The 27774-nt window shown below is 43.9% G+C and overlaps 2 protein-coding genes and 1 pseudogene across 4 annotated transcripts; all 3 read left to right on the forward strand.

Moving 5' to 3' along the window:
• The first annotated feature begins 8917 nt into the window (after positions 1–8917).
• Positions 8918–13700, forward strand: LOC103646429 (uncharacterized). 3 transcript variants are annotated; one of them, XM_008671165.4, is made up of 8 exons: positions 8920–9196; positions 9322–9550; positions 9648–9913; positions 10001–10089; positions 10177–10296; positions 11728–12273; positions 12446–13174; positions 13307–13700. In XM_008671165.4, the coding sequence occupies exons 1-8, from the start codon at positions 8977–8979 to the stop codon at positions 13502–13504; spliced, it is 2397 nt and encodes a 798-aa protein (XP_008669387.1). In that variant the 5' UTR covers positions 8920–8976; the 3' UTR covers positions 13505–13700. The 3 variants fall into 3 exon arrangements, with proteins under 3 accessions (XP_008669388.1, XP_008669387.1, XP_008669386.1); XM_008671166.4 differs by having other exon boundaries at positions 8918–9196; positions 9325–9550; positions 9648–10089; XM_008671164.3 differs by having other exon boundaries at positions 9648–10089.
• A 412-nt stretch (positions 13701–14112) lies between these two features.
• Positions 14113–19284, forward strand: LOC100193043 (uncharacterized). Its single transcript, NM_001357854.2, has 5 exons — positions 14113–14635; positions 14879–15196; positions 15289–18389; positions 18568–18657; positions 18741–19284. Exons 1-5 carry the CDS (start codon positions 14465–14467, stop codon positions 19069–19071), a joined length of 4011 nt encoding a protein of 1336 aa, NP_001344783.1. The 5' UTR covers positions 14113–14464; the 3' UTR covers positions 19072–19284.
• A 1961-nt stretch (positions 19285–21245) lies between these two features.
• The window catches only part of LOC103648629 (mitogen-activated protein kinase kinase kinase 3-like), a 40900-nt pseudogene continuing 34371 nt past the window's right edge, over positions 21246–27774 (forward strand).

Consider the following 27774-nt stretch of genomic DNA (forward strand, 5'->3'; position numbering starts at 1 on the left):
ACCTAACTTACCATTTGTCTCTGCAAAACACACATTAGTCACATATAATATTACGTTGTCATTAATCACTAAAACCAACCAAGGGCCTAGATGCTTTCAATATTATATTTGGGTCTACTAACGAGTCTACATGTGAAGAATTTAGTAGGATCATGACACAAAAATTCGAGATGTCTATGATGGGGGAGTTGAAGTATTTCTTAGGATTTCAAGTGAAGCAACTCCAAGAGGGCACCTTCCTAAGCCAAACGAAGTATACTCAAGATATTCTAAGCAAGTTTGGGATGAAGGATGCCAAACCCATCAAGACACCCATGGGAACCAATGGGCATCTCGACCTCGACGAGGGAGGTAAACCCGTAGATCAAAAGGTATACCGGTCGATGATAGGTTCTTTGCTATATTTATGTGCATCTCGACCGGATATTATGCTTTTCGTATGCATGTGTGCAAGATTCCAAGCCGACCCTAAGGAAGCTCACCTTACGGCCGTAAAACGAATCTTGAGATATTTGGTTTATACTCCTAAGTTTGGGCTTTGGTATCCTAGGGGATCCACATTTGATTTGATTGGTTATTCGGATGTCGATTGGGCGGGGTGTAAAATCAATAGAAAGAGCACATCGGGGACTTGCCAGTTCTTGGGAAGATCCTTGGTGTCTTGGGCTTCAAAGAAGCAAAATTCCGTAGCTCTTTCTACCGCCGAAGCCGAGTACATTGCCGCAGGCCATTGTTGCGCGCAACTACTTTGGATGAGGCAAACCCTTAGGGACTACGGTTACAAATTAACCAAAGTTCCTCTTCTATGTGATAATGAGAGTGCAATCAAAATGGCGGATAATCCCGTCGAGCATAGCCGCACTAAACACATAGTCATTCGGTATCACTTTTTAAGGGATCACCAGCAAAAGGGAGATATCGAGATTTCATACATTAATACTAAATATCAATTAGCCGATATCTTTACCAAGCCTCTTGATGAACAAACTTTTAACAAACTTAGGCATGAGCTAAATATTCTTGATTCTAGGAACTTCTTTTGTTGATTTGCACACATAGATCGTTTATATACCTTTGATCGTGTCTCTTTCATGTGCTATGACTAATGTGTTTTCAAGTGAATTTCAAACCAAGTCATAGGTATATTGAAAGGGAATTGGAGTCTTCGGCGAAGACAAAGGCTTCCACTCCGTAACTCATCCTTCGTCGTCGCTCCTCGCATCTCTCCATCTTTTGGGGGAGAATCCAAAGCAAAAGGACTCCATCTTTGGTATAATCTTCACTCATTTATTTATAACCAAAGGGGGAGAATGTAATTAAAGGGCTCTAATGACTCAGTTTTTGGCGATTCATGCCAAAGGGGGAGAAAGTATTAGCCCAAAGCAAAAGGACCGCACCACCACCTAATTTTAAAAGAGTTTTTTTCAATTGGTATGATTCTCAAATTGATAAATTTCAAATTGGTATCTTATTGTGTTCAAAAGGGGGAGAAAAGTAGTATTTTCAAAATCTATATCAAAACCCTCTTGAACACTAAGATGAGGCTTTCATCTAGGGGGAGTTTTGTTAGTCAAAGGAAGAACATTTGAAACAAGGGGAGAAAATTTCAAATCTTGAAAATGCTTCACAAAATCTTATTCATTTTTCTTTGACTAATTGCAAAAGAACTTTGAAAAGGATTTACAAAAGAATTTGCAAAAACAAAACATGTGGTGCAAGTGTGGTCCAAAATGTTAAGAAATAGAGAAAACAATCCATGCATATCTTATAAGTATTTATATTGGCTCAATTCCAAGCAACCTTTGCACTTACATTATGCAAGCTAGTTCAATTATGCACTTCTATATTTGCTTTGGTTTGTGTGGGCATCAATCACCAAAAAGGGGGAGATTGAAAGGGAATTAGGCTTACACATATTTCCTAAATGATTTTGGTGGTTGAGTTGCCCAACACAAATAATTGGACTAACTAGTTTGCTCTAGTGTATGAGTTATTCAGGTGCCAAAGGTTCACACTTAGCCAATAAAAAGACCAAGATTTGGGTTCAACAAAAGGGCCAAGGGACAACCGAAGGCACCTCTAGTCTGGCGCACCGGACTGTCCGGTGTGCCACCGGACAGTGTCCAGTGCACCACCGGACAGTGTCCGGTGCACCAGAGGACTCCAAGTCAAACTCGTCACCTTCGGGAAAATCCAGTGGCGTTCCGCTATAATTCACCGGACTGTCCGGTGTACACCGGACAGTGTCCGGTGCTCCAAGGAACGACGCCTCAGGAACTCGCCAGCTTCGGGAATTCGCAACGGCTAGTCCGCTATAATTCACCGGACATGTCCGGTGTGCACCGGACTGTCCGGTGTGACAACAGAGCAACGGATATTTCGGCGCCAACGGCTACCTGCAGCGCATTAAATGCGCGCCAGCGCGCGCAGAAGTCAGGCACGCCCATACTGGCGCACCGGACACTCTACAGTACATGTCCGGTGCGCCACCGGACATCCAGGCGGGCCCAGAAGACAGAGCTCCAACGGTCGGAACCCAACGGCTTTGGTGACGTGGCTAGCGCACCGGACATGTCCGGTGCACCATACGACAGTCAGCCCCACCAAACGGCTAGTTTGGTGGTTGGGGCTATAAATACCCCCAACCACCCACCATTCATTGTATCCAAGTTTTTACACTTCCAACCACTTACAAGAGCTAGGCATTCAATTCTAGACACACTCAAGAGATCAAATCCTCTCCCAAATTCCACACAAAGCTTTAGTGACTAGTGAGAGAGATTTGCTTGTGTTCTTTCGAGCTCTTGCGCTTGGATTGCTTTCTTCTTTCTTGATTCTTTATTGCGATCAAACTCACTTGTAATTGAGGCAAGAGACACCAATCTTGTGGTGGTCCTTGTAGGAACTTTGTGTTCCAAGTGATTGAGAAGAGAAAGCTCACTCGGTCCGAGGGACCGTTTGAGAGAGGGAAAGGGTTGAAAGAGACCCGGTCTTTGTGACCACCTCAACGGGGAGTAGGTTTGCGAGAACCGAACCTCGGTAAAACAAATCCATGTGTCACACTTCACTCGCGATTTGTTTTGCACCCTCTCTCGCGGACTTGATTATATCTCTAACACTAACCCGGCTTGTAGTTGTGATTATTTTTGAGAATTTCAGTTTCGCCCTATTCACCCCCCCCCTCTAGGCGACTTTCAAACCCAAATTTTTTAGGCACCTTCACAACACCTCCAGTAACATATTCGCCAAATTTCAAGCCAATCCGATATTCCAGGCTTTAATTTCACTCAATTCCCCGTTTCGAGCGATCGTTTCTGAGCCGAGTGCCCAAATTCCATTTTCTTCGCCTAAATTCAAACCAAGCACACACTTCACTCATATTTACCCATATAAACCTATTTGTGAAGTATCGGCTCCATTCCATGTCATTTCATACCTCAATTCGAATTCCAAACCTCCTATGGCACCATTTCTCGTTCAAACGCCGTTTTCGCGTCGTTTGACCTCTCGATTGCCATATCTCTCGTTTTCTGTGCCATAATTCTCAGTGTATGTATTTATTCACATTTCATATACTTATGACTATGTGACTAATACGTGCTCACCTCTTCTGTCATTTTAGTGACCTTGACAGCCCGTGTGCCGTCTCCTGTCCTGCCTGGATTTTCACCTCTCGTGTGAGCTTTCCAGGTAGCCATCTCCTCTTTTGATATTCTATCGGCTATTATCGACATATGCTTAGCTTCTCTCTCTCATTTGCAGTCGTCAGGTCAGGATGCCACGCACGAAGAATGTGTCAGCGCCTAGGGGAGGCGATGATGAGGATCCTCGTCGCCCCTTCAGGCAGGTCAAGGGAAAGACCGTGTACTTGGAGCAGCAGGAAGGCCGCAAGAAGCGGTGTATGGACAGAGCAACCCGAGCAGCGGCAACAGCAGTAGCTGCCGCTGAGCAGGCTGAGCTAGGAGATCAGCCTCAGACTCCTTCAGATCAGATTGCGTACCGAGTTCGTCGCCTCGCCTCCCGGCCTCGCTCCTCCACTCCCACCACTGCTTCTACTCCACCACCCACTGTGCCTGCTCCCGTCACTCCTGCTAGACCATCCACCACCTCCACTACACCAGCTTCCACTGCTCCTCCTCCCGCTCCCGTTTCTGCTCCACCTATCCCACCTGCTCGTTTCCGGGAGCGTGATGAGACTGAGGTGAGACCTCTGGCTGCAGATCCCAGGTTGTTTGACCTTCAGCGTGCTACAGCGGCACGGGTACGTCGGTTCAGATATGTACCCGTGGAGTCTTGGTTACCGGCTCAGAGGGACCCTGCTGCAGTTGACCTCTTCAGCACCCGTATTCAGGAGTCCTTTTTCAGAGCCCAGATGTCTGCACAGATTGCTTTGCGAGTGCACCGGCTTTTGGACCTTCCCGCTTTTCTGCTAGCCACCGGTGCTGACTCTGAGGTGCACCTCTCCTATCTACCTGGCCTTCTCTCTCTTTTGACTACCAGCGACAGGTATGTTGAGGAATGGGTCCGAGTTTTCTACACGACTGTATGGATCGACCCTGATCACCACTGGATGAGGTTTCGTTTTGAGCGAGAGGATGTCACTATTCATGCCAGCCAGATTCGCCAGCTATTTGGATTTCACGAGTCATCGACTCGTCTTCATAGCTTATGCTATGGCACCTCTGACCCTCCTCGTTGCCCTCACGGTGATGTTGCTCCTCGTACAGCTCACGTCGCGGCTCTGTTCCGGCCGCCCTTCTTAGATGGGTCGCGACGCTCTCTGGCAGACTTCACCACAGCAACAAAGTTTCTATATCAGCTTATGAGATGGACACTTCTGCCGCGGATGGGGTATAAAGAGGCCACCACTCATATCCAGCTCTGGCTCCTTGGTGCCCTGGTCTCTCACTCAGAGTTTGATGTTGTGGATTTCCTTATTTGTGAGATCGAGGACACCGTTCTGGATGGTCTGCGTGCTCGTCGACAGCTGCCGTATGCTCACTATCTGTGTCACATTTTTGCTCAGCTGATTCGGCCTCCACAGTTCCAGGGCACACTTGAGGCCTCACGCCTCATCTTTGGGTCCTACCGTCCAGCGCCTGAGGATCCTGTGCCAGCACCTGCTCCAGTATTTGACACTGAGGCTGACGATACTGCTCTTCATCAGTTTGAAGCTCAGGACGCATCAGTTGATGGTGATGATGATGATTTTGGGATTCCACCTCTGCCTCCTATGCCTCCACGCTCACATGATCATGAGGCTGGGAGTTCTCGTGCTACCCCTGCTGCCCCTCCTGCCATTGACCCTGCTCTTGCTTCGATCCTCCATACACTTACTCAGTAGCAGGCTCACTTGGCAGCCGAGCAGACCCGTCAGGCAGCAGCCCACCAGCAGTTGTCCGAGAGAATGCTCTCGATGTTTCAGACAATTCAGGACAGACATGATTCTCTACAGCAGCAACTTCTTCAAGACCGGGCTGAGAGCAGGGCATTCATGACACTTATGCTACAACATTCTGGTGTATCGATTCCCCGGTTCAGTCAGCATCGCCTCCACCTCTTTAGGCTCCTGTTGTGCCAGCGATTCAGCCAGGACCCCCTCTTCCTTCAGTTGGTCCTTCTTCCTCTCCGCTCCGGCCGGTCACCCTGGCTTTCACGGCACCGGTTCTCAGCTCCGTCTGCCCTCAGCAGCCAGTGCCACCAGCTTCTGCTGTTTCCATTACTGCTGTGGTGGTGTCTGTGACCACTTCAGATCCGGCAGCCCCTGCAGCGCAGCCTCAGTCCAAGTCAGTACCAGCTCCAGCTTCTACAGCAGATCCTGGATCCGAGAGTGACTCTAACCCATAGCTAGCATTCGCTCTACTGCCTCGACCACGACCGGATGCGCCCCCGCCGCCTCCTCCCACTTTTGATTTGTAGGTTCGGGTACCCTTTTGGTGTTTGACGCCAGAGGGGCAGAGATATGAGTTGTGAGAGCTAGGGGGAGTTAGGGAGTTAGAAGAGAGTCATTTTGATGTAATATATGTGCTTGTTACTCTCTGTACTAGCTTCACTTTTGTATGGTGCTTTTGGCTCACAAACTCTATATATACTCTCGATGCTTATGTTGACTGTGTGTGTATTATGTTTTCACCTTATATGTTATCACCAGTCTTTTAGTTCTTGTTCATCGATTTGATTTCACTTTTATATGAACAAGAAACTTACGATGTGTATGCGTTCATTCTTATTATTATGGTACACATTCTTTCTGTCAAAGATTACTGAGTATAACTAACCATCTTTTCTATTGACAGAAATTTCAAAACAAACTACTCTCACAAATCTTGTAGGGTTGTCATCAATCACCAAAAAGGGGGAGATTGAAAGCATCTAGGCCCCTGATTGGTTTTAGTGATTAATGACAACGTAATGTTATATGTGACTAACATGTGTTTTGCAGAGACAAATGGTAAGTTAGGTCGCATTACAGGTAGAAGTACTACAACGGTGAAAACAATCCCGGAGATAAGAACTCGAAGCGACGGCTAAAACGACGAAACAAAAGGTGAAGGACTACGGAGTCCGAGTGTCAAGGAGATGTGGACACTCGTGATTTAGTTAGGTCGTTTATTCTCTTTTAGCCGTACTATAAAGAGGGGTTGTCGATGAGTAGTTTGACCAAGAGAGTTCTAGTGTAGTGTTGGTGCACATTCACACTCACATATAGTGCTAGGTGTCACTCTAGAACTCACACTCAAGTTAGAATGAAAACCGATTTGAAATACAGTTGAAAACAAGAAATAGGGTTTCTGGCCTTGGGGCACCGGACTGTCCGGTGTGCACCGGACTGTCCGATGCACCCTCTGCCAGGTGGGGCCAAGGTGGCCCTGGGGAAGAGTTTTCCCCGAAGAAACCCGAGAGCGCCAGTTTCAGAAATGAATTTTAGTGGCGCACCGGACAGTGCACCGGACAGTGCACCGGACTATCCGGTGTGCCATTAGCCCAACGACTAGTTGTCAGAACTAGTCGTTGGAGTCGACCGTTGGCGCACCGGTGGCGCACCAGACTGTCCGGTGCGCCCATGCGCAGAAGAATGCTGGTAACGACTAGTTGGTGGGTGAGGACTATTTATACCCCCTCCACCCACCATATTCAATGTCTTGCTGCCCACATTAATTCCAGCACATTGCTAGAGCATTGCAAGCACCAAAAGCCTAGTGAGGAGATTAGAGAATCTTAATCCCGCATTTGTTCCTCATTAGCGCTAGCGAGGGCCACCTAGAGCACACACCACTTGCATAAGGCTTCTCTTGGTCAAGCGAAAGTCTACGGCTTGTTACTCTTGGTGATCGGCATCACCTAGACGGCTTGGTGGCGTTGGGAGCTCGGTGATCACCGTGAAGATCTTGTTGGTGACCCGACTCAAGTTTGTAAGCGGTCTCGAGGGATCCACCGCGCCGGAGTGGCAAAGGATCATCTCGTAGTGAGCACTTGGTTCTTGCGAGGACCAAGGGGGAGCGATACCCTTACGCGGGTGCTCCAACGAGGACTAGTGGAGAGTGCCGACTCTTCGATACCTCGGGAAAAATTGGAGGAGTCTTCTAAACCTTGCTTTACATTCCGCACTTAATTCAAGCACTTTACATTGTGTATTTGTTTAGCAAGTATTTGAAGTATTATCTTAGCATTGTTATATTTCTAGTATTATTATCTTAGTGCTAGTTGTTGGGGTGAAGCTGGGCTCTTGCTTAGGTTTTAATTACTGTTGATTTTTAGAAAAGCCCAATTCACCCCCCTCTTGGGCATCGTGATCCTTTCAGCTGCTCCTTGGCCAACAAACTTCCCATAGTCGACATGATAATGTTACATGGGAAGACGTTGATGCGATCTTTGGAACCAACCATCATGATCGATCTAATAGCTCTAAAACGCAGTTCTCTTCAGCGGGGTCGCTAAAAAAGTGTGTTGACACATTTTTGAGCCAAACACCAACGATCCCTAGGTTCTACCGCTGGGAACGAGACCTTGGGGATCTCTTTGCAGGTGTAGACTGTCTGCGACTCTGCGCAGAGAGCTCCTCTCTTCTCTATGGACGCGTAGACCGTCCGCGAGGGCGCATAGGGCTTACTGAATCATCCACAGAACCTAGATCTTGTCTCCCGGGAGGGACCTTTCGGAGATAAAAGATTATAGGGTTGTCTTGGGATCGACATGCCACCTAAGATGCATGTAGACGACGTCAAGCTAAAGATAGAGATGAATATTGAGGTTAGGAAACTACAATCAAGGCTAAACTACCGCTAGAACTAGTGCAAAAGGTAAAAGTGGTTTGATGGACCGATTATTGTGTGTTTCATCGGTTGTACCTCTTCATATATGTGGGGGTCTGGATTGTTCCTAGGTAAAACCCAATGGTTTTTCATGAGTTAGTTAAGATAATTGCGTAAAAGGATAAGAATTTTAGTCTGAATTAATCTAATGGCAGACTGTCCGAGGTCTAGACTGTCTGGTCGTTCATATGCCAAATTTGGTGCTCAACAAACCCATTACATCCACAAGTGAAAATGATGTGATAGGGCCATCTGCAAGTATTGTTGATTTGTTTTCCATCCATATCTTTAGTACAATTTCTATGTATTTATTTTGCGAATAAATTACATGTGTATATAGTACTATCACAAATATGTTTACATTTCTAAATTAAAACATATCTAGATTTGCATAGATACGTAACATTCACCGGATATCCTTTAGATTGTAGGCTTGTAGCATTCAGCCTTCTTTTGTTTTCAGAGAGTGTACCAGTATACAAATAACGAGAAAGGGTCAGAGAAGATAAGAGAATATTCTTGCAAGATTCTGATTCTCTCATTCTCTAACCCTGTACATATTGGTCGGCTAAAATAAGCAGACAAACGGTCTATATATTTCGGACAAGACAACGCCGTTGACTTCTTCACACCAATCGTCCAAATCACCCCTGGATCGCCGGTGATGGAGATCCTGAGTCCGTCGCCGCCACCCAGCCACTGCCCACTCCTACGCTGCGGCGGTCACTGGGAGCAGCACCACGGCGAGACGTGGGTCCACGTGGCTGTCGGGAGGTCGCCGGAGAAGACGCTTTCGCTGCTACGATGGGCCCTGCGCCGCTTCGGTTGCAGCCGGATCGTCCTGCTCCACGTCCACCACCCGTCGCCGCTCATCCCAACCCTCTGTGAGTACTGTAGACGAGTCGATCATCCTCTAACCTCTATTGCCATCTGCCTTTCATTTCTGTAGTTAAACCATTCACCATTCTCATTCATTGAACAACTAAATGAACTGAAAACAAAAAATCAGTAGGAAAGATCCCCGCGGTCCAAGCCACAGAGGAGGTGGTGCTCTCCCATCGCAAGTCCGAGAAGGAGGAGATGAACAAGATCCTCCTCACCTACCTCGCCTTCTGCCACAGAGCCAAGGTCCAGGCCAGGCTTCTTGTCACGGAGAACGGCCAAATCCACGACGGCATCCTCAGTCTGGTCGACCATCACAGGATCACCAAGCTCGTAATGGGTTCTACACCCGATAAGTATGCTTCTCGTATCTCTTGAAGCTAGTAGCATGCATTACGCTCTGCTATTTGTCTGTGAACTGTATCCTGATCCTATGGCACCGAATGCATGCAGTTGCTTCAAGTTAAAATATGGCAAAGAATCTTTAATGGCCAGCAGTGCTCCTGCGTTTTGTCAAATCTGGTTCGTGTGGAGAGGAAGGCACATCTGGACCAGAGAAGCGAGTGCAGCCACCGACAATGCTACCCCAGTTCAGTACCAATATGATGTGATGACTACAAAAAGAATTAGGTTCAGTTCATATACTGACAACACTGGAGCCATACTTGATGAAGGATATCCTGCGCATGAGGCATTAACAACAGTTGATCTAAATCAAGGTGTTGTTTCAGATTGTGGTCAATCTAATGATTATGAAGCTTTTGGGGAACATGAGGTCAACCATTTACGCGGTATGAGCATTTCAGATTGGCAAGATGATACAGAACCAGAACTCAACTCAACATTTTGGTCTCGTTCTTCAATACATGCTGATACATTACAGTTAGATCCTAAGGTGGTCCCTCTGCTTTATTTATATGCATATATGCATCGGTAGTTCATGCTTGAGATTGTGTTAAACATTATGTGGATAGTATTTCAGGAGGTATTGGCTAATGTCAAACAACTAATGATGGAAGCTGACAGATCAAGGAAAGAAGCGTTTTCTGAGTTGATGAAGCGTAAAGAAACGGAGTCAAAAGCTGCGAGTGCTTTTGCCAAGGTATGTGACATCTACTTCTCACCATTTAAGATATCGCATATCCCCTCCATTCTAAATTATAGTTCACTTAGTTTTATCTTAAATCACAACAACAATAAGCTTTTTAGTCCTAAATAAGTTGGTAGGATAAAATTAAAACCTTACAAAAGCCACAAATTAAGGTTCAGCATGTCAATAGTTGTTTTTCATTTGCTACCGTTCAAGGTTAAGTCTTCTTTTACCACATCTTTTTATATCAACTTTAGCCTTCTCCTATCTCTCTTTCCATTAACATTGCGCCTTAGAATCCCATTACACACTGTGTCTCTGGAGGTCTCTTGGACACGTCCAAACCATCTCAATCAGTGTTGGATAGGATTTATTTAATTGGTGATACCCCTAGTCAATCATGTATATCATCTTTCTAGTTCCAGACTCAATCTCTTGTAAGGCTATAAATTCAACACAACATACATATTTTTTGCAACACTTATTTGCTAAACATGACGATCTTTTGTTGGCCAATATTCTGCACTATACAACATAGCAAGTCTAACCGTTGTCATATATAACTTGCCATTTAGCTTCTGTGGTACATTCTTGTCACATAGAACACGAGATGCTTGGCACCACTTCCTCCATCCTGCTTTGATTCTATGCCCATATCTCTCTATAGCATTGATCCTAAAAACCGGAAGGTACGGTATTCTTTCTAGGTACTGCTTAACCTTGCAAACTAACATCTCATTCCTTAATAGTGCCGGAGTAACATCTCATGTATTTGGTTTCAGTTCTACCGAGCCTAAAATCTTTGGACTCTAAAGTCTTCTGCCACAACTCTAAATTCCTATCTACTCCTATCCGACTTTCATGAACTAGCATTGCATCGTACGTAAGGAATATCCCCTTATATGTTCTTTGTGACCTCATCCATCATAAAGACAAAAAAGGTAAGGGCTCAAAGTTGATTTTTTATTATTCTTATTTTAATTGAGAAGTCATTCATGTCCATGTCATTTGTTTGAACATTAGCCACAACATTGTTGTATATGTCCTTAATGAGTTGAACGTACTTTGTTGAAACTTTATATTTGTCCCAACTCTACCGTATAACATTCCTTAATATTTCATCATAAATCTTCTCCAAATTAATGAAAACCACCCCAAACACCTATCCAACCAAAACGAAGCCTATACAAAAACCATGATGGCCTATATAATCTCCAGCCATCTCAAGTGGCCACACTACCAGACTTGAGAAATCTAAAGTGAACTAGGTTTTGGCACGGATGGTTATTTACTTTCCTGGCCTATTCTTGTAGCTTTTATGCAACATGAATATGAAGCCAGGTGAAATTCCAATACTCAGCAGTAAACATTCCATGTCAATTAAAGCGCAGAAAACTATTGCACTTGTTCATTGTTCTTATCCATCTCTTGGCCTTTATGCAGACAAAAGATTCTGATTCTGCCAAAAAACATGAAATAGAAATGAGGGAGGAACTTGAAGTTGTATTGGTAGACACAAGAAAGCAGCATGAAGACCTTATAAAGAATAAAGAGAGAGCAGTATCAGTACTGGACTCTTCTACGAGGAGATCAGCTATTCTAGATGCCCATGCTGAAAAAATAAAGCTTCAGATAGATGAGTTCTCGGCAGAGCTTGAAGTGATCCAATCTTCCATAGAAACTCTTCGCCAGAAGAAACTAAAAATGCAAAGGCTAGAAAGCAAACATATTGACCTGGATAAGGGGTGCACATACAGCCATGCCACACTGTCAAATTGCGCCTCAAATGCTTTTGGAGATGATTTATACGGCTTCAGAGAATTTACAGTGTTGGATATGCAATCTGCTACGTGTAAATTCTCAGAGAGCTTCAGGATGTGGTCGCAAGGTCGTGGGTGTGTTTACAAAGGAGAAATTATGAACAGAACTGTGATGATCTATAAGCTGCACTGCCATAGCATTGAGAGCGTGAGGCAGTTCCAGCAAGAGGTATTCCATGTTTCTCCGATTTTCTCATCTTTTGCACTTGATATGTTTATTGATTAGCCAGTGCACTCTAGAAGTTGCTATTGAATTCATGGGGACCTTTTATCAGTTATGTATGTGTCTAAGAACATATCCTCGCATAGCTGAAGATACTTATTTCTCTTTTCTATGTCAGGTTTATATCCTCAGCAATGTGAGGCACCCTCATCTAGTGACACTGGTTGGGGCGTGCCCGGAAGCGCTGTGCCTCGTTTATGAATACCTGCCAAACGGGAGCCTTCACGACCGCCTCTTCAGCAGACGCAGCAGCCGTCACTTGCCGTGGAGAATTCGTGCACGCATCGTCGCCGAGATCTCAGACGCGCTGCTGTTCTTGCATTCCTGTAAGCCTCAGACGATCGTACACGGCAACTTGAAACTCGAGAACATCCTTCTAGATACCGAATGCCATTGCAAGATAGCCGATTTCGGTATCTCTCGGCTATTCACAGGCGACGTGAAGGATTACCCGTCGGGGGGTTCTGAGCCTCCGGAAGGGTCTTTTCCCTACGCAGATCCGGAGTACATGAGAAGCAAAGTGTTGACACCCAAGTCTGACGTATACTGCTTCGGAACCGTGATACTCCAGCTACTGACCGGAAGACAGGAGCCTGCACGGCGGCTTGCTGGTGAAGTAAGGTGTGCCATGGCTTGTGGCAAGCTATCGTCAATTCTCGACCCTGCTGCTGGGCATTGGCCTATGGAGGTGGCCGGAAGGCTAGCGGAACTGGGCCTGAGGTGCAGTGAGGACAGAAGCCGGGATCGCCCAGACCTGACTGCTGAGACCGTACGAGAGCTGGAACAGCTACACTTGACGAGGGAGGAGGAACAAGCACCCTCCTCTTTCCTGTGCCCGATTATGCAGGCAAGTACCATCGTCTTGCACCATTGTTAACTAGGGAAACGGGTATGGGGGTTGGATCGATGTGAATTGTGATGATGACAAGAAACTCGGTGCGTTTCTTTTATTCTTTCCCTCTTCTGTTTTGGCTTGCAGGAGATAATGCATGATCCTCAGGTGTGCGCTGCTGATGGGGTGACCTACGAAGGGCGGGCGATCCGTGAGCGGATGGAGTTGGAGACTGGGCAGGGGACAGCGCCTCTGAACAACCTGAAACTGGAGCATCTCAGTCTCACACCTAACCACGCCCTTCGGTTCGCTATCCAGGATTGGCTTCGTCGCTCTCGCCGATGAAACTTTTTGCCTGGCGTTTCTTTTGGGTTTTCGACCTGTACAGATTTCACGTGTAAAGGGGTATAGCATATCTGCATATGAATAATTTGAATAGCTGTTCTAAGGTTTTGTCTGTACTTCATGAAATGTATCAGGATGCATGTACGCGGCAATGCAGCTTCAGGATCGATCGCATAAATCTTAAAATAATACTGTCTATGCCATGTCCAACCATCTCTCTAATCTCATCTTTTATTTTAAAATTTCTCTCTATAAATAATACTGTCTATGCCATGTGTTGGATGTGGCTACAGTGGACAAATGTTACAAACTCATAAAGTCCACATGAGAAACTGGGAACTCAGAGATAAGATGTTACACTGTAAGGTCTACAACTCTACATGGAGAGGTATATGGTAGGGAAAAATGTGAAGTGGAAGTTAGTTATTTTTGTGTTATGGCTGTGTTTTCTGAAAATGATAATTAGTGACGTGGTAGTTAGCTATGGATTTAAAAAAACGAAGGAATTCCAAAAGTGATTTAAAACAAGGAATAATTGGATCTATACCATTAAAAGATCCAATCTTTAGATATATACCATGGACCCCACATGTCATTGACTCATGTGGACCCACATGTAAGTGAGATAGTAATGGTATGGATCCAAAGTGGTGATCTTTTAATGGTATGGATCCAAATTTCCCTTAAAACAAACAACACAGTTTCCCGAATCATTGTTTTGGGCCTTGGTGGGCTCTCTACTTTCTGCCTTCCGGCGGTTTCCTTTCATCCTCGTGTTGACCTAGCCAATTTCTTCGACCGAACGAAAACACAGCCGTCGTCGCCGTCCCGCCCGCCCACGGCCGCCGCCGCCGCCAGCTGCCGTTTCCCAAAAGCGAGCGAACGGCAAACCAAATAAAAACTCCTCGAACTACCGGCTTCTACTAAAACCCTCGACGTCGGCAGCGCGGCGTCGGCGAGATGAAGAACCTGCGCCTTGTGACGAGGCTCCCGCAGCAGCTCCAGCTCCAGATAGACGGCGAAACCCTCGTCGCCTCCGCCATCGACGCAGAGAGCCGCCGCGCTTTCTTCGCTTCCTCCGCCAACTTCATCTACACCGTCTCACTGCCCTCGTCCTCCACCCAGGAACAGGTCTCCAATTCCACCCCATCCCCTGCTGATCAAGACGAGTTTTTTTTTCCTTGCTTCTTTGTTTCTTTCACTGTGTCTACGCTAGAAAGCCAGCAAGCAACACTTACTAAAATATTGCTGTATTCTTGTATAGCCAATGGTTTAATTTTTTCAGTCCAGGAAAAAAAGTTCGCTATGCCAACAACTTCATCTTGTAGCTTTCCAGGTTGTGCTGACTATCTTGCTTTCGTACCACTTCTGCAGCAACTACTGCAATGGAGCAAAACTGCTACTCAACACTCTGACATGGAGGAGGTTGTTCTTGATCCTGGAGATCGCATTGTTGCCATGGATTATCTTATGGAGAGGGAGTCTCTACTCCTTGGGTCGTCAGATGGTTGTCTTCTCTTATATAACGTGGAGGAGAAAACAACTGAAGTTGTCGGAAGACTGGAAGGTGGTGTCAACACCATTGCCTCTAGCCCCGATGGGGCCCTTCTCTCTGTCACCACTGGACTCGGCCAACTGCTTGTCATCACACAGGACTGGGAAGTGCTGTTTGAGACTTCACTTGACCCTCAAGTATGTTTAATATACTAAAGTCTTACTGAATATACACGTTCTTTTTGTGTGTGTTTGTGTTCTCTCCCAATTCTAAACATCCTTCTTCTCAGGACGAGACCATTGACAACACAGACAGTACCGGTGGTCAGAGTCGAAGTGCAATTTCTTGGCGAGGGGATGGGAAGTATTTCGCTACACTTGTAGCCCCTGAGAGCTTTTCTAGCCCTACAAAACTTAATGTCTGGGAACGTGAATCGGGAAAACTGCATTCTTCTTCAGATGCCAAAACTTTTATGGGAGCATCGCTAGATTGGATGCCTAGTGGAGCGAAGGTTGCTACAGCCCTTGATAGGAGGACAGAGGGAAAGTGTCCTCTTATTATTTTCTATGAGAAGAATGGCTTAGAGAGGAGTCACTTTTCTATTGATGAGCCAGGAGAGGTTGCCATTCAAGCTTTAAAGTGGAACTGCAATTCTGAGATCCTTGCTGCTCTGGTTTCTTCTGGTCAGCATGATGTTATCAAGATATGGACCTGCAGGAACAATCACTGGTACTTGAAACATGAACTGCGGTACACAAAGGAAGAGGGGGTGAAGTTCTTTTGGGATCCAACGAAACCAATGCATCTGATTTGCTGGACACTGAGTGGCCAGGTCATTATTCACAAGTTTGCTTGGACTACGGCAGTCAGTGAGAGTTCAATTGCACTTGTGATTGATGGTTCTCATGTTCTTGTTACTCCTCTTATTTTGGGCCTCATGCCACCTCCCATGTCTCTGTTCCACCTTGCATTTCCTTGTGCAGTGAATGAGGTTTCTTTTGTGACCAATAACTCGAAGAGCCATTTGGCTGCTTATCTCTCAAATGGCAGCCTGTCTGTTGTGGAACTTCCAGCACCTGATACCTGGGAAGAATTTGAAGGCAATGGGATAAGTGTTGATCCTTGCTGTTCTGACTTCACTTTGAATAACTGTATGCACCTCACTTGGATAGATACACGCACCTTGATCGGTATCTGTTGCTATAGTGAACACCTCTCTTCAACAAAAATCAGGTCCAGTGAAGCCAGTAACCTTGTAGATAAACATGATTCGCTGTTTTTCATCCATGAGATTGAACTTAAATGTTCAGAGAGTTCTGTGCCAGGTTCAGTGTGTTCATCTGGTTGGCATGCTAGAGTATCAAAGAAAGTGCAGTTGGAGAGTTCAGTCATTGGAGTCTCTCCAAACCCAGCAAAAAGAGGTTCAGCCTTCATTCAAGTTAGTGGTGGAAAGATTATTGAGTACTGCTCAAGTTTAAATCTGTTGAATATGTGTCCACCAGCACAATTCAGTGGCATTGGTTCTGACCTTTGTTTTCCAGCATCATGTCCTTGGATGACTGCAGTTCTGTGCTATGAAAATGGTATGACAGAACCGCTTCTCTTTGGACTTGATGAAAGCGGCAAGCTTTATATGGGCAAAAGGTTATTGAGCAACAACTGCAGCAGCTTCACATTATACTCCAGTGTTTATGGAGCCACTGAGCCAGTTATGAGCCACTTGCTTGTGACTACTAAGCAAGATCTTCTATTCATTGTGGATGTCAATGAGGTCTTACTTAAAGACATCGAGGTCACAATTGATGGCCTTGTCAGTAGTCCTGCTCGCGGTAAGCAAAACAAAGAGTACATCACTGTGTGGGAAAAGGGAGCGAAGTTGGTTGGTGTTCTCCATGGTGATGAAGCAGCTGTCATAATGCAAACAACACGTGGTAACTTAGAGTGTACCTACCCCAGGAAGCTAGTCCTTGTTTCAATTGTTCAGGCACTGGTTCAGAAGCGTTTCAAAGATGCAATAGGCATGGTGAGGAGGCATCGGATAGATTTTAATATCATTGTTGACTATTGTGGTTTGAATGCTTTTATGGATTCAGCTGCAGACTTCGTTAAACAAGTTAATAACCTTACCCATGTCACTGAATTTGTTTGCTCAATGAAGAATAGCAATGTCAGCAGCAAATTGTATGAAGCCTATATATCATTTCCTGATCAGTGTGCAATCCCAATGGCGGATAATGAAAGTTCACCTGGTTTATTTTTGGGTAACAAAGTCACTTCTGTACTTATGGCCATTCGAAAAGCCCTTGAGGAACAAATAGAAGAGAGCTCATCAAGAGAACTTTGTATATTGACCACTTTGGCCCGTAGTGAACCTCCATTGTTGGAGCAGGCACTGAATAGAATAAAGCTCCTTCGAGAATCAGAACTTCTTGGGCTTGACGATGCCAAGCGAAAGCTCTACCCTTCTGCTGAAGAGTCACTGAAGCATTTGCTTTGGTTAACGGACACTGAAGCTGTTTTTAGTGCTGCCTTGGGATTGTATGATCTGAATCTTGCTGCTATTGTTGCTTTGAATTCCCAAAAAGATCCAAAAGAGTTCCTTCCTTTCCTTAAGAGTCTTGAATGCCTTCCTCCTGCTATCATGAGGTATACGATTGATTTAAGACTTGGAAGATACGAGAGTGCTCTCAGAAACATTGTTTCTGCTGGCGACGCGTACCATGAGGATTGCATGAAACTCCTCAATGATAATCCTCAGCTGTTCCCACTGGGCCTCCAGTTATTTAATGAACCAGATAAAAGGAATCAAATTCTTGAGGCATGGGGTGACCATCTCTCTGGAGAGAAATGCTTTGAAGACGCCGCTTTGACTTATCAGTGCTGTTCATCATATCAGAAGTCACTGAGAGCTTACCGTGCCTGTGGAGACTGGAGAGGTGTTTTTACCGTTGCAGGTCTTCTGGAGTTAAAAAGGGAAGAAATCGTTCAACTCGCACACGAGTTATGTGATGAGTTCCAGGCACTTGGCAAGCCAGGAGATGCTGCTAGAGTAGCACTGGAGTACTGTTCAGATGCTGAAAGAGGTGTAAGCTACTATATCATGGCAAGGGAATGGGAAGAGGCTCTTAGAGTCGCTTACATGCTTAGCACGCATGATCTGGTTGAAGCTGTCAGAGACGCAGCTTCAGAATGCGCCGCATCACTGATAGCCGAGTACCAGGAAGGACTGTTGAAGATCGGTAAATATGCAGCACGCTATTTGGCCGTACGGCAGAGGAGATTGTCGCTCGCTGCCAAACTCCGGTCGGAAGATCGGTTTATGGATGTTGAAGATGACAGCGTTTCAGAAACGAGCACTAGCTTCAGTGAAATGAGCGCATATACCACAAGGTAAGGAAGGTTGCGCCCTGCACCATTTTGGGTTTGCACGGCTCGTGCCACCTCTGTTTATGGTTTCCTTCCTCGCTGCATAGTTCCATAATGTCCTGTCTCAGAAAGAGCTCTAAAAATTGAATTTCCGTGTCAAGTTAGTTATCAGTGTGGAACTCTGGCTTTTCTGTGTGGACAGGGAGTCGAGCGCTTCGGTCATGTCCAGCAACGCCAGCAAATCACGGGCGGCAAGGCGGCAAAAGAAGGGCGGCAAAATACGAGCTGGAAGGTCGGCAACCTTTGCTCTTGGTGTTGATTTGCGTTTGTTTGTTTGTTTGTCGTGTGGACTAATCTTTATTTTTATGCATGCAGCCCCGGGGAGGAAATGGCCCTCGTGGAGCATCTCAGGGGGATGGCGTTGACAGGCGGTGCCCAAAACGAGCTGAAGAGCCTGCTCGTGGCTCTAATACAGCTGGGGAAAGCGGAGACGGCCCGTCGGGTGCAGGAGGCTGCAGACAGCTTCGAAGTGTCCCAGAGGGCCGCAGTGAAGCTGGCCGAGGACACGGTGTCCAGCGACCGCGTAGAGGAGAGAGCGCACACCCTCGAGCGTTACGTGAGGATGCTGAGGGATCGGGAGTCTGGCCATGGCGAGGCTGGTGGTACGTGGCGGATCAATGCGTTGTCTCCCCCCGTGACAGGGTGAGAGGGTTTTTTTTTTACTGGTTAGCAGTTTAGCATTGTTTAAATCGGGACGAAGAGTGCTGTGTTCTTTCTTGTGGGTGGCATCGTGGCGTGCGTCAGGCTTTGACCTTGTCGATTAACTGCTGTAGCATCAGTTGGAATTCTTGGTGCCTGGTGGGGCTGTTGTATTGGATCTATGTTTGCCAATACCAGATTTGTCCGGTTTTTTTTCTGACAGGAACAAACAATCGGCAGAGTCGGACCATGTTAGTCACTTGTTCTCAAATGTTGTGAATCAAAAACAAGACAATACAATTGTCAAAAGTCAAAGACCTTGGTCCTCCGAAGCTTTATATCCTCTTAGATATAATGATTTTCAGACAAAAGTCATGAAAGATAAACCTTCATTATTCATAATAATGAGAGTATATAGAGATAATGAATGTATCCCTTCAGTTCATTTACATATGTTTTCACAATATACACCTGAACATTAACAAAATTTACATAACGTTGATACCTTCGGTTGTTTGAAGGTGTTGACGCGAGAGCGATTATCATCCAGCGTGAACAGTACGATAGGCACGTGACCTTCGGTTGTTTGAAGGTGTTGACGCGAGAGCGATTATCATCCAGCGTGAACAGTACGATAGGCACGTGACGCAGCATGAGTAAAAGTATATTTATAACCTTAACATTTACTTATTACTGTAACATAAATCATTAGTGACTAGCTAATTTTTTCCTCTTTGGCTCGGCTCCATATTTGATATTCGGCGTTGCTTTAAACCGAAGTTGTTTTCCTTTGACTATATCTTTGGTCGTTCATTGTCTTCGCTTTCGGGCTATGCCTTTGAGTGAGGGAGAACACTCTCTTCATGAACCGAAGCTCCCTGTGATAATCATCATTATACTAAAAGTATATTGTTAGTCATGTTTTTGAGAACTTTCGAAAGAGTAAGGCCCCCAACAGACCATGGTTGCTTTCTGTGTAATCATGAGAGCTAATAATTCAAGCACGAATATTGTGACAGTATATTTTTTTTTTCTTTTCTTTCTTGCTAATGACCTCTTGCCTTGCCGTGAAAGTACCTCAGCTTGAAGCTACGTGTACGATTTCGTACTCCCAGAAACCGACAGAGCAACTGAGGTCAGCAGTGATCTTAACTAATTGCCTGCTTGACTAGTAGTACGACGTACCACCAGCTTGCCTTATAATCCAGTTCAGTTATAAGCTAGTAGTCCACGCTTAGCTAGTTGGTATAACTGTATATTATTCGTCAATCCCAATTCAATTACCTAAAAAATGAGAGATATTTTCTTGCTAGGATTCTAGACATACAGATAATATAGAATCCAAAAAATGTATTGATCATTACATGAAATTCTATTAGGTCCCGTTTGTTTCTTTTCATTTTGAGGAATTAGAATCTTACTAATGTAATAGTCTATTTTTTTAGAATATGACATTCCACCACTTTCCAAAGTTATCATATTAGTCTATCTCAAATTCATGGGGTGAGAAATGGAAATTGATTCTATAGATTTACATATTATTTTTCCGATGCACAACTTATTTCACACTCTTCTACTTCCTTCGATATAACATAAATATAGTATATAACTATCTCTCTCATATGATTTAGGATAATATTCAAATATATTACATATATAAATATATAAACTTAATTAGTTTTATCTAAATTATAATTATTAAAATGGAATTCAATTCCAACGAAACAAACGGGCCTTTAAGATATTATATGAAAGTCGAATTTCTTCCATTCTTATTTGAGAATGCGAATACAAGGAAGGAGGTATTTTGTGTTTGGGAAAGTCCGAAGAAAAAAGGATTTGGAATTTACCTTTTCTTTTGCTTTTTCCCTTATAAAAATAACTCAATCAAAATCAAGACAAGGGCTCACGAAGCAGGACGTTTTTTTTAACATTACATATGATTAGAGACAAAAGGGCTGGAGAAGCAGAAAGGCGAGAAAGCTAACGATGACTTCACTAGCCTCGGAGTGAAGCTAAACTCTCGAGCCTTGACTTGGCAAACGTGAAAAGGGGCGAGATTGTAGTTGTATAATGTAACCAAGCTAGCCGCTGGGACTCTGTCTGGGTTCCGAGTTTGTGGCTCCTTGCCGCTTGGATTTTTGCTGCCGCGACGCCGCGATCGATCGGGATGTAATAATCATGGGAGGCTCTATTGATGACAGCCATATGCATGTATGTAGTCAACGCTGTATTGATAGGGGTAGTACTAGATGTGACACTATGAAAATCATTAAATAAAAATAATACATTTAGTTAATAATGATATTTATGATAATTAATTTTCTCTTAAGTGTTCGTTATTTATTTGTCTTTGGAATGTTTTTTGAATGCTCATGATTGATTTTGAATATGGAATATCATTTCTTCTTAAATAAAAATTCACATAAATAATATAATAAATATTAGTCCAAGAATTAATATGTTATTTATAAATAATTTTAGTTTGATTCTTACAAATTTTATGATTATTTAAATATGTATTTCGAAATTTGAAAAGGAAATAAAAAAAAGAAAAAAAACAAAACAAAACCTAACCTAACCTAGCTGGCCGAATCGGCCCACCAAGGCCCAACAGCCGGCCGCCGCCCCCTGCTAACCCTAGCCGCCGCTACCCCTGGTTCCCTCTCCCAGCCGCCACCTTCCTCTCCCCTCTCTCCCACCCGACTGTCTCTCTCTCTCTCTCTTCTCCCATCTCTCTCTTCCAGGACGCAGACCCGAGCCACGCACTCAAGACCGACCTCGCCCGGCCGCCATTCCGCGACACCGAGCCGCGCGCCCAGGCCCCGGCCGCGCAGGCACCCACGCGACGCGACCCCGTCCTCAACCCGAGCCCTGCGCGCCAAGCCGCCCCAGCCGGACCTGACGCCGCCGAGCGCGTCCCCGCCTGGAGCCGACCGAGCCCGTGCTCGAGCCCCTGCACCAACCGCCCATGGAGCCCGCGCCCAGCTGCCGAGTCGACCGCGCACCCGCCCGATGCCGACCGAGCCACCCAACTCGACGCCGCGCCAGGAGCTTCTGCGCCAGCCGCCGAGCGCGCCCAGTCCCCGCGCCCCTGCCCGCCCAAGCCAGAAACCGACCGCGCCATCGACACGCATGAAACCGAAGCGCCGCGCCCCGTCCGTTTTTCCTTCGTTAACTCGACCGTTTCTCCCCATTGATACACGCCATCAATGGCCTTAAAGCCATGGCCGTTTCTCCCTCTCCCTCCCGGCCGACCTCTCTCCTTCCCTCCCATCCTCTATAAATTGGACGCGAGCTCCTACTCCCGTTTGTATGCACTCGCCTCCGCTCGCCTGCTTGTTGCTGCGCGCCACGCCACTGCTTTGTGCGACTGTGTCATAGCCACCACGAGCTCGAGCCCCTCATCGCCCGTTCGTCCTCACCTCCGTGCTCTTCCTACGTGTCCCTGCTGTTGCTGCCCACGTCGAGCTGCAACGTCGCCCTCTGTTTTCCGTCGACGTCTACATCCCGATGAACCACCGCGCTAGGAACACCAACTCGATCGAGTCCCTGCTCGCCACCGTGAAGTTCGCCCACGCAGCACCCCGGCGACAGTGTCCACGCCGTTCACCATCGTCCGTTCACCCAAGGTTGAAGACAACCCACTGATTTATTTTCTAAATCATATTTTGAATCTTGTGATTTATCGTTGTAATATTGATGCGATTTGGCGATTCATGTATGATTTTAGAGATTTCGTTTTATATGTGTAGTCAAAATCGAACCCCGCGACAACGCTTTAATACGTGTATGATTTTATAATTTTAAAAATAAGTACGGTCACTATGCACTACTTCAGTGGTTTTCATACTAGAAATGTTTATAATTAATTTCGCTTTAGTGTATGGAGCGATAGTTGGTTAGTATTAATATAAGTATATTTTTTAGAAATTAAAATGAGAATTAAGCCACGTATTTTTGGTCGAATGAAAATATATAGATTTTACTGTTCATAATAAATGTATCCATAAGTATAGCACCTAATTACTTAGAATAGTAAAATATTCATTTATATCATAATAACCATGAATAGGTTATTAAAAGTCTTATTTAGTAATTTACAATTAATTCTAGTATATTAATGTTAGAAGAATTATAAATAAATAATTTTTAGTTATACGTATAAATTTTATTTAGAAAAGAAAGGAGAAAACTGAAATAGTAGAATTTATAATAATGTTAAAATAACTTAACTAGGCGCTCATACTTTCCTATTAAAGAATTGATAGTTATATTGGTAAATACAGGTTTCTTAATAAAGAATTAGAGAATTTGTTTCTAACTGTAAAATAACCTTTTTAATAGACATCATGATTTTGATTTAATAAGGTTCGTTATAGATGTTTAAGTACCCATAATAATATGATTTACAATAGAATTATGTCATATAACTTTTCTAACAATTATATAATGGCTTAATTAAGTGCTCACATCGTCATAAAAATAAGAGTTAATAACATACCAATGAATATAATATTCATTCTTAGGTCATATGTTTCTAGACTAAATGTAAAGACAAATAATAGAGTAATTATGTCCTCTCATAACCTAGTTAATTAGATTTATATTTGTTTACAACTGGTTATATATGCTTAATTAATCATTTAATCAAAATTAGTTCATATTATTTATATATGTGTCACTTAGTTTTTCCTAAAGAATAAACTAAGGAAATTAGTGTTCGTGTTCTTTAATAATAATGTTAGTTTGTATATTGTTTTGTATATAGCTTTCTTAATAAAATATAGGACATGTACTTTTTAATAAAAATAAAATATAATTGTTGTTCATTGTCTTCTACATAAAAGTTCATTAAAGCATATATCATAACTTTCCATAAATAGGTGTTTAATAATAATGATGATCTTTTCATATAAAACCTATTTAGACTTATATCTTAATTTATCATAAGGGAGTGGTTAACAATATTTATGATACGTTCCATAATGCTTCTAAAATTAATAATGTATTTCATAACGCATTAACCTTAGATATATAACTTATATCTTTTTCTAAAAGGTTAAAAATGTCTAATATTGTTATAACGTGTTTTATCGTCTTATAAACCCTTAATCTTAGACATACCACATATGACGTTTTATAAAAGACTAAATTGGTAAACCAAATATTTGTATATTTTAATTAATATATTTTAAGCTAATGTCTTGTTTTATAAAATATATATATAGATCACACATTTTTGAAAAGAATACATTCTTATTATAACCACTACTTGCGACGTTTTTATAAAGCAGATGCTCTTTTCGTTAGGCTTTCTTTTAGCTTTACGTATGATGAATGTTGTATGTTATTGAGTGGTGTTTGTTCTTCTTGTTTGTTTGTGTGATATTCAGTGGTTGATCTAGTAGTTAAGAATCAAGATCTATTCCTATCCGTGGAAGAACCTCAAGTTTTCAATAAGCAAGGCAAGTGGACTTCTCCCTCTGCATACTCTGTTTGATCCCAAACAATACATTTAATAAAGTTTACTCTTTTGGATATATATGCATAATTTGACGGGATACCTATTTAGATAACCTTTCCAACCTTATTCCTTGATCAAACCTGGGAATTATACTTTACATTAGTAGCTATGCTATTGCTACAACTTAACTTTATGCAGTCACTCCCGCTTATGATATTAATGTTCCAAACTTGGTAAGTTTACATTATGGTTGTTAACCCGATGGTTAAACAAGATTATTGCATATTAATTGGAACATGGAGTGACCACCCGGGAAAACAGTACTACCATGAGAACTATCATGGCTCTGGTCTTGGCTAAATAACTAGGGAAGTCTTATGTTGGGTGCTGGTCGTGGTCGACAGGAACGGGGGCATCTGGCAAGCTCTTATAGTTCCGGCTCAGGCAGATTGGATACGGGCATAGTTCCCAAAGCTTTACCCTGTAGTCTGGACTATAAGTTGGTTACGGTAGGTGTGCCTTATGCAGTTTGACCATTTCCAGCATTTGCGTAATGAGGACTCTAGGGAGAAGCCTCGTAGTGAGACCCTGGCCATTCACCTCGGAAGTGAATACGGGTCTAGCTAACCCGGGCTAGAAGGGAATCGCGACTCATGGGTAAAGATGCGCCACCTCTGCAGAGTGTAAAACTGATATATCAGCCGTGCTCACGGTTATGAGCAGCCTGGACTCCTCACATGATAATTGAACTTAAAGATGGAAATAAATTGAGATCCGATGATCTACCAATGGTTTTCTTAAGTGGTTTCACTTAAATGTTTTTGACATACTCTCATACTTTTGTTTAATGGGAATACTTGGGATTCACAGTTATTAGTAAGACAGGTGTTGTTAATAAAATGTTGACCAACTAAAATGCTTACTGCTCAACCTCAGCCTCACCTTGTTAGACTTGCATTAGTTTTTCCCCCACTTGCTGAGCCCCGACCATAAGTGAGCTCACCCTTGCTTAATTTTGATCAGAAGTTGCAGATGAAGATATGATGCTGAACTCCATGGATGCTAGTCTAGTGATACCCTCGGTCATCTTCCTGTGGATGGATGTCCTTGTTTCGCTGTACTTTGATGAATAAAGGTTAAGACATTATGTCTGTTCAAAGTGTAATATGTTAATATAATCGTTATTTATGCTTTTATGCATTGTTCTTTTGATATATTACACTTGTGACGTCAACATATGTGTGGAAATAGATCCTGGCACACATATGCTATGCACCCGGCTCTGCCCTTGGGAAACGGGTGTGACACTAGATCACGATACAAATGTTTATTCACAACATGTATTTGAGTCCTCAATTATTTTTAATCAAAAATAAATAGAAATAGAGCCTGATCCTAATCCGTTATGATTCTTAAATTTTGTAGTTTAAAATTTAGAGTCTATTATCACCCATATTTATTGAACAAGTAGAAATGCTTCCGGCGGCTAGTCCAAATCATTATTTTGGATGAACTTCGCATGAGTGTGCGCCTCAAAAGGATATGACTAGCAAATCGTGCATATGATCACGCAAAACGTTGTTTTACATTGAAATAGAAGATACGATGAGTATGACCGCGAGAGATAATCTAATCTGGTTTAATGGACTTGATCGATATAAATATTTTAAAAAATCTTAAAGGTCCGTATTAAATAAGCTATATGTTACGCTTTTGTTTGTCTTCATAGAGTTATTGAGAAAAGGATAAAGGCGCGACACACGCGTGCTCTGCCGAGTCGAGGTATTGTGCGACCACATTGCAACAGAGTATGATGATGTTTTGTAACTCAGAGAGTTGTATGTGAAGTGAGAGTTACCATCTCTTGTGATTCAGGAGTTTCTGAGCTACCGTCTCTTGGGATTCGAGTTTTAGGTTTTCTGGAGTTTCCTGACCCTTGATCTCCTACCGTGACTTCTGGAGTTATGGGAGTTTTTTTGTCTCTTGATCTCCCATTGTGGAGTTATAGGAGTTTTGTCTCCCGATCACCCATGTCCACTTAGGTCCTCGCACAACTATTAGCCAAGCACCACATCATGGCTTGAACTTGGCTTACATAGTTGCTTGTGAGGTTTTATTCTTTAGAGGTTCAAGATCTTCAGCCTTTCCTGCCTCTGGATGACTATGCCAGAGAGCTTCCTTCATGTTGCCACATTCCACCTACATCACCTGGGATTCAGTGAGACTACACTTTGCTTTGTCACGGGTGTAGGACTGCTTTAGTGTGATATCCTAGCCTCTGGGATGGTGATGTCCTGGGCCAAGACTTAATAGAATTAATAGAATATCCATACCAACAAGGTGCATCTTCCTTTTCGGAAGTCTATGTCGAAAGAACCTCCAAGTTAAGCATGCTTGGCTTGGAGCAATTTGGAATGGGTGACCGACCGGAAAGTTTTTCTCGAGTGCGCATGAGTGAGGACAAAGTGCGCATATAAGACTCGTGTTGGTCTGTGGGAACGATATATGATCCTAGAGAGCTGCCAGGAGTAAGTACCGCTGGTCCAGAGATTGGACGGAGTGTTACAAGTGGTATCAGAGCCGACCCTCACGGTTTCACGGGCATGTGTGGGTTAGGGGTTCGGGTATATGACGCATGGCACATGTGGGCCCGGAGTGGTCACATGACATGGCATATGACGACACTAGACACACAGACGTGACTAAGAGGGGAGGTTCCTGGATTGGGGTTGACCGATGAGGACATCAGTCTTCTAAGGGGGGTGGATTGTGATATCCTGGCCCCTGGGATGGTAATATACTGGCCCAAGGTTTAATAGAATTAATAGAGTATCCATACCAACAAAGTGATCTTCTTTTTCCAAAGCCTATCTCGAAAGAACCTCTATGTTAGGCGTGCTTGGCTTGGAGCAATTTGGGATGAGTGACCGACCGGAAAGTTTTTCTCGGGTGCGCATGAGTGAGGACAAAGTGCGCACAAAAGACTTGTGTTGGTCCATGGAGACGATATATGATCCTAGAGAGCTGATAGGAGTAAGTACCGCTGGTCTAGGGATTGGATGGAGTGTTACATTTTGGTTGCCTCTAATGGTGATCACTCCATTAGGACCTAACATTTTGAGGACCAGGTATGTGTAGTGGGGATTGCCATAAATTTTGCAAGCCCGGGTCTTCTAATGATTGTGTGTTGGGCCACATCAATGTTCATAACTTCAAAGTGCAAGAATTTTGTATGGAAGCTCT

The sequence above is a fragment of the Zea mays genome, chromosome 2, assembly GCF_902167145.1.
Source record: "Zea mays cultivar B73 chromosome 2, Zm-B73-REFERENCE-NAM-5.0, whole genome shotgun sequence".
Lineage (NCBI taxonomy): Eukaryota > Viridiplantae > Streptophyta > Magnoliopsida > Poales > Poaceae > Zea > Zea mays.

Bases quoted from the DNA above. Each gene is read 5' to 3' on its own strand.
- LOC103646429 (XM_008671164.3), top strand. From the start codon at position 8,977: ATGGAGATCCTGAGTCCGTCGCCGCCACCCAGCCACTGCCCACTCCTA. The intron at 9,197-9,321 runs GTGAGTACTGTA...ACAAAAAATCAG, and splicing joins GCCGCTCATCCCAACCCTCT to TAGGAAAGATCCCCGCGGTC. The intron at 13,175-13,306 runs GCAAGTACCATC...TTTGGCTTGCAG, and splicing joins TCCTGTGCCCGATTATGCAG to GAGATAATGCATGATCCTCA.
- LOC100193043 (NM_001357854.2), top strand. From the start codon at position 14,465: ATGAAGAACCTGCGCCTTGTGACGAGGCTCCCGCAGCAGCTCCAGCTC. The intron at 15,197-15,288 runs GTATGTTTAATA...CCTTCTTCTCAG, and splicing joins AGACTTCACTTGACCCTCAA to GACGAGACCATTGACAACAC. The intron at 18,658-18,740 runs GTCGGCAACCTT...TTATGCATGCAG, and splicing joins GGCAAAATACGAGCTGGAAG to CCCCGGGGAGGAAATGGCCC.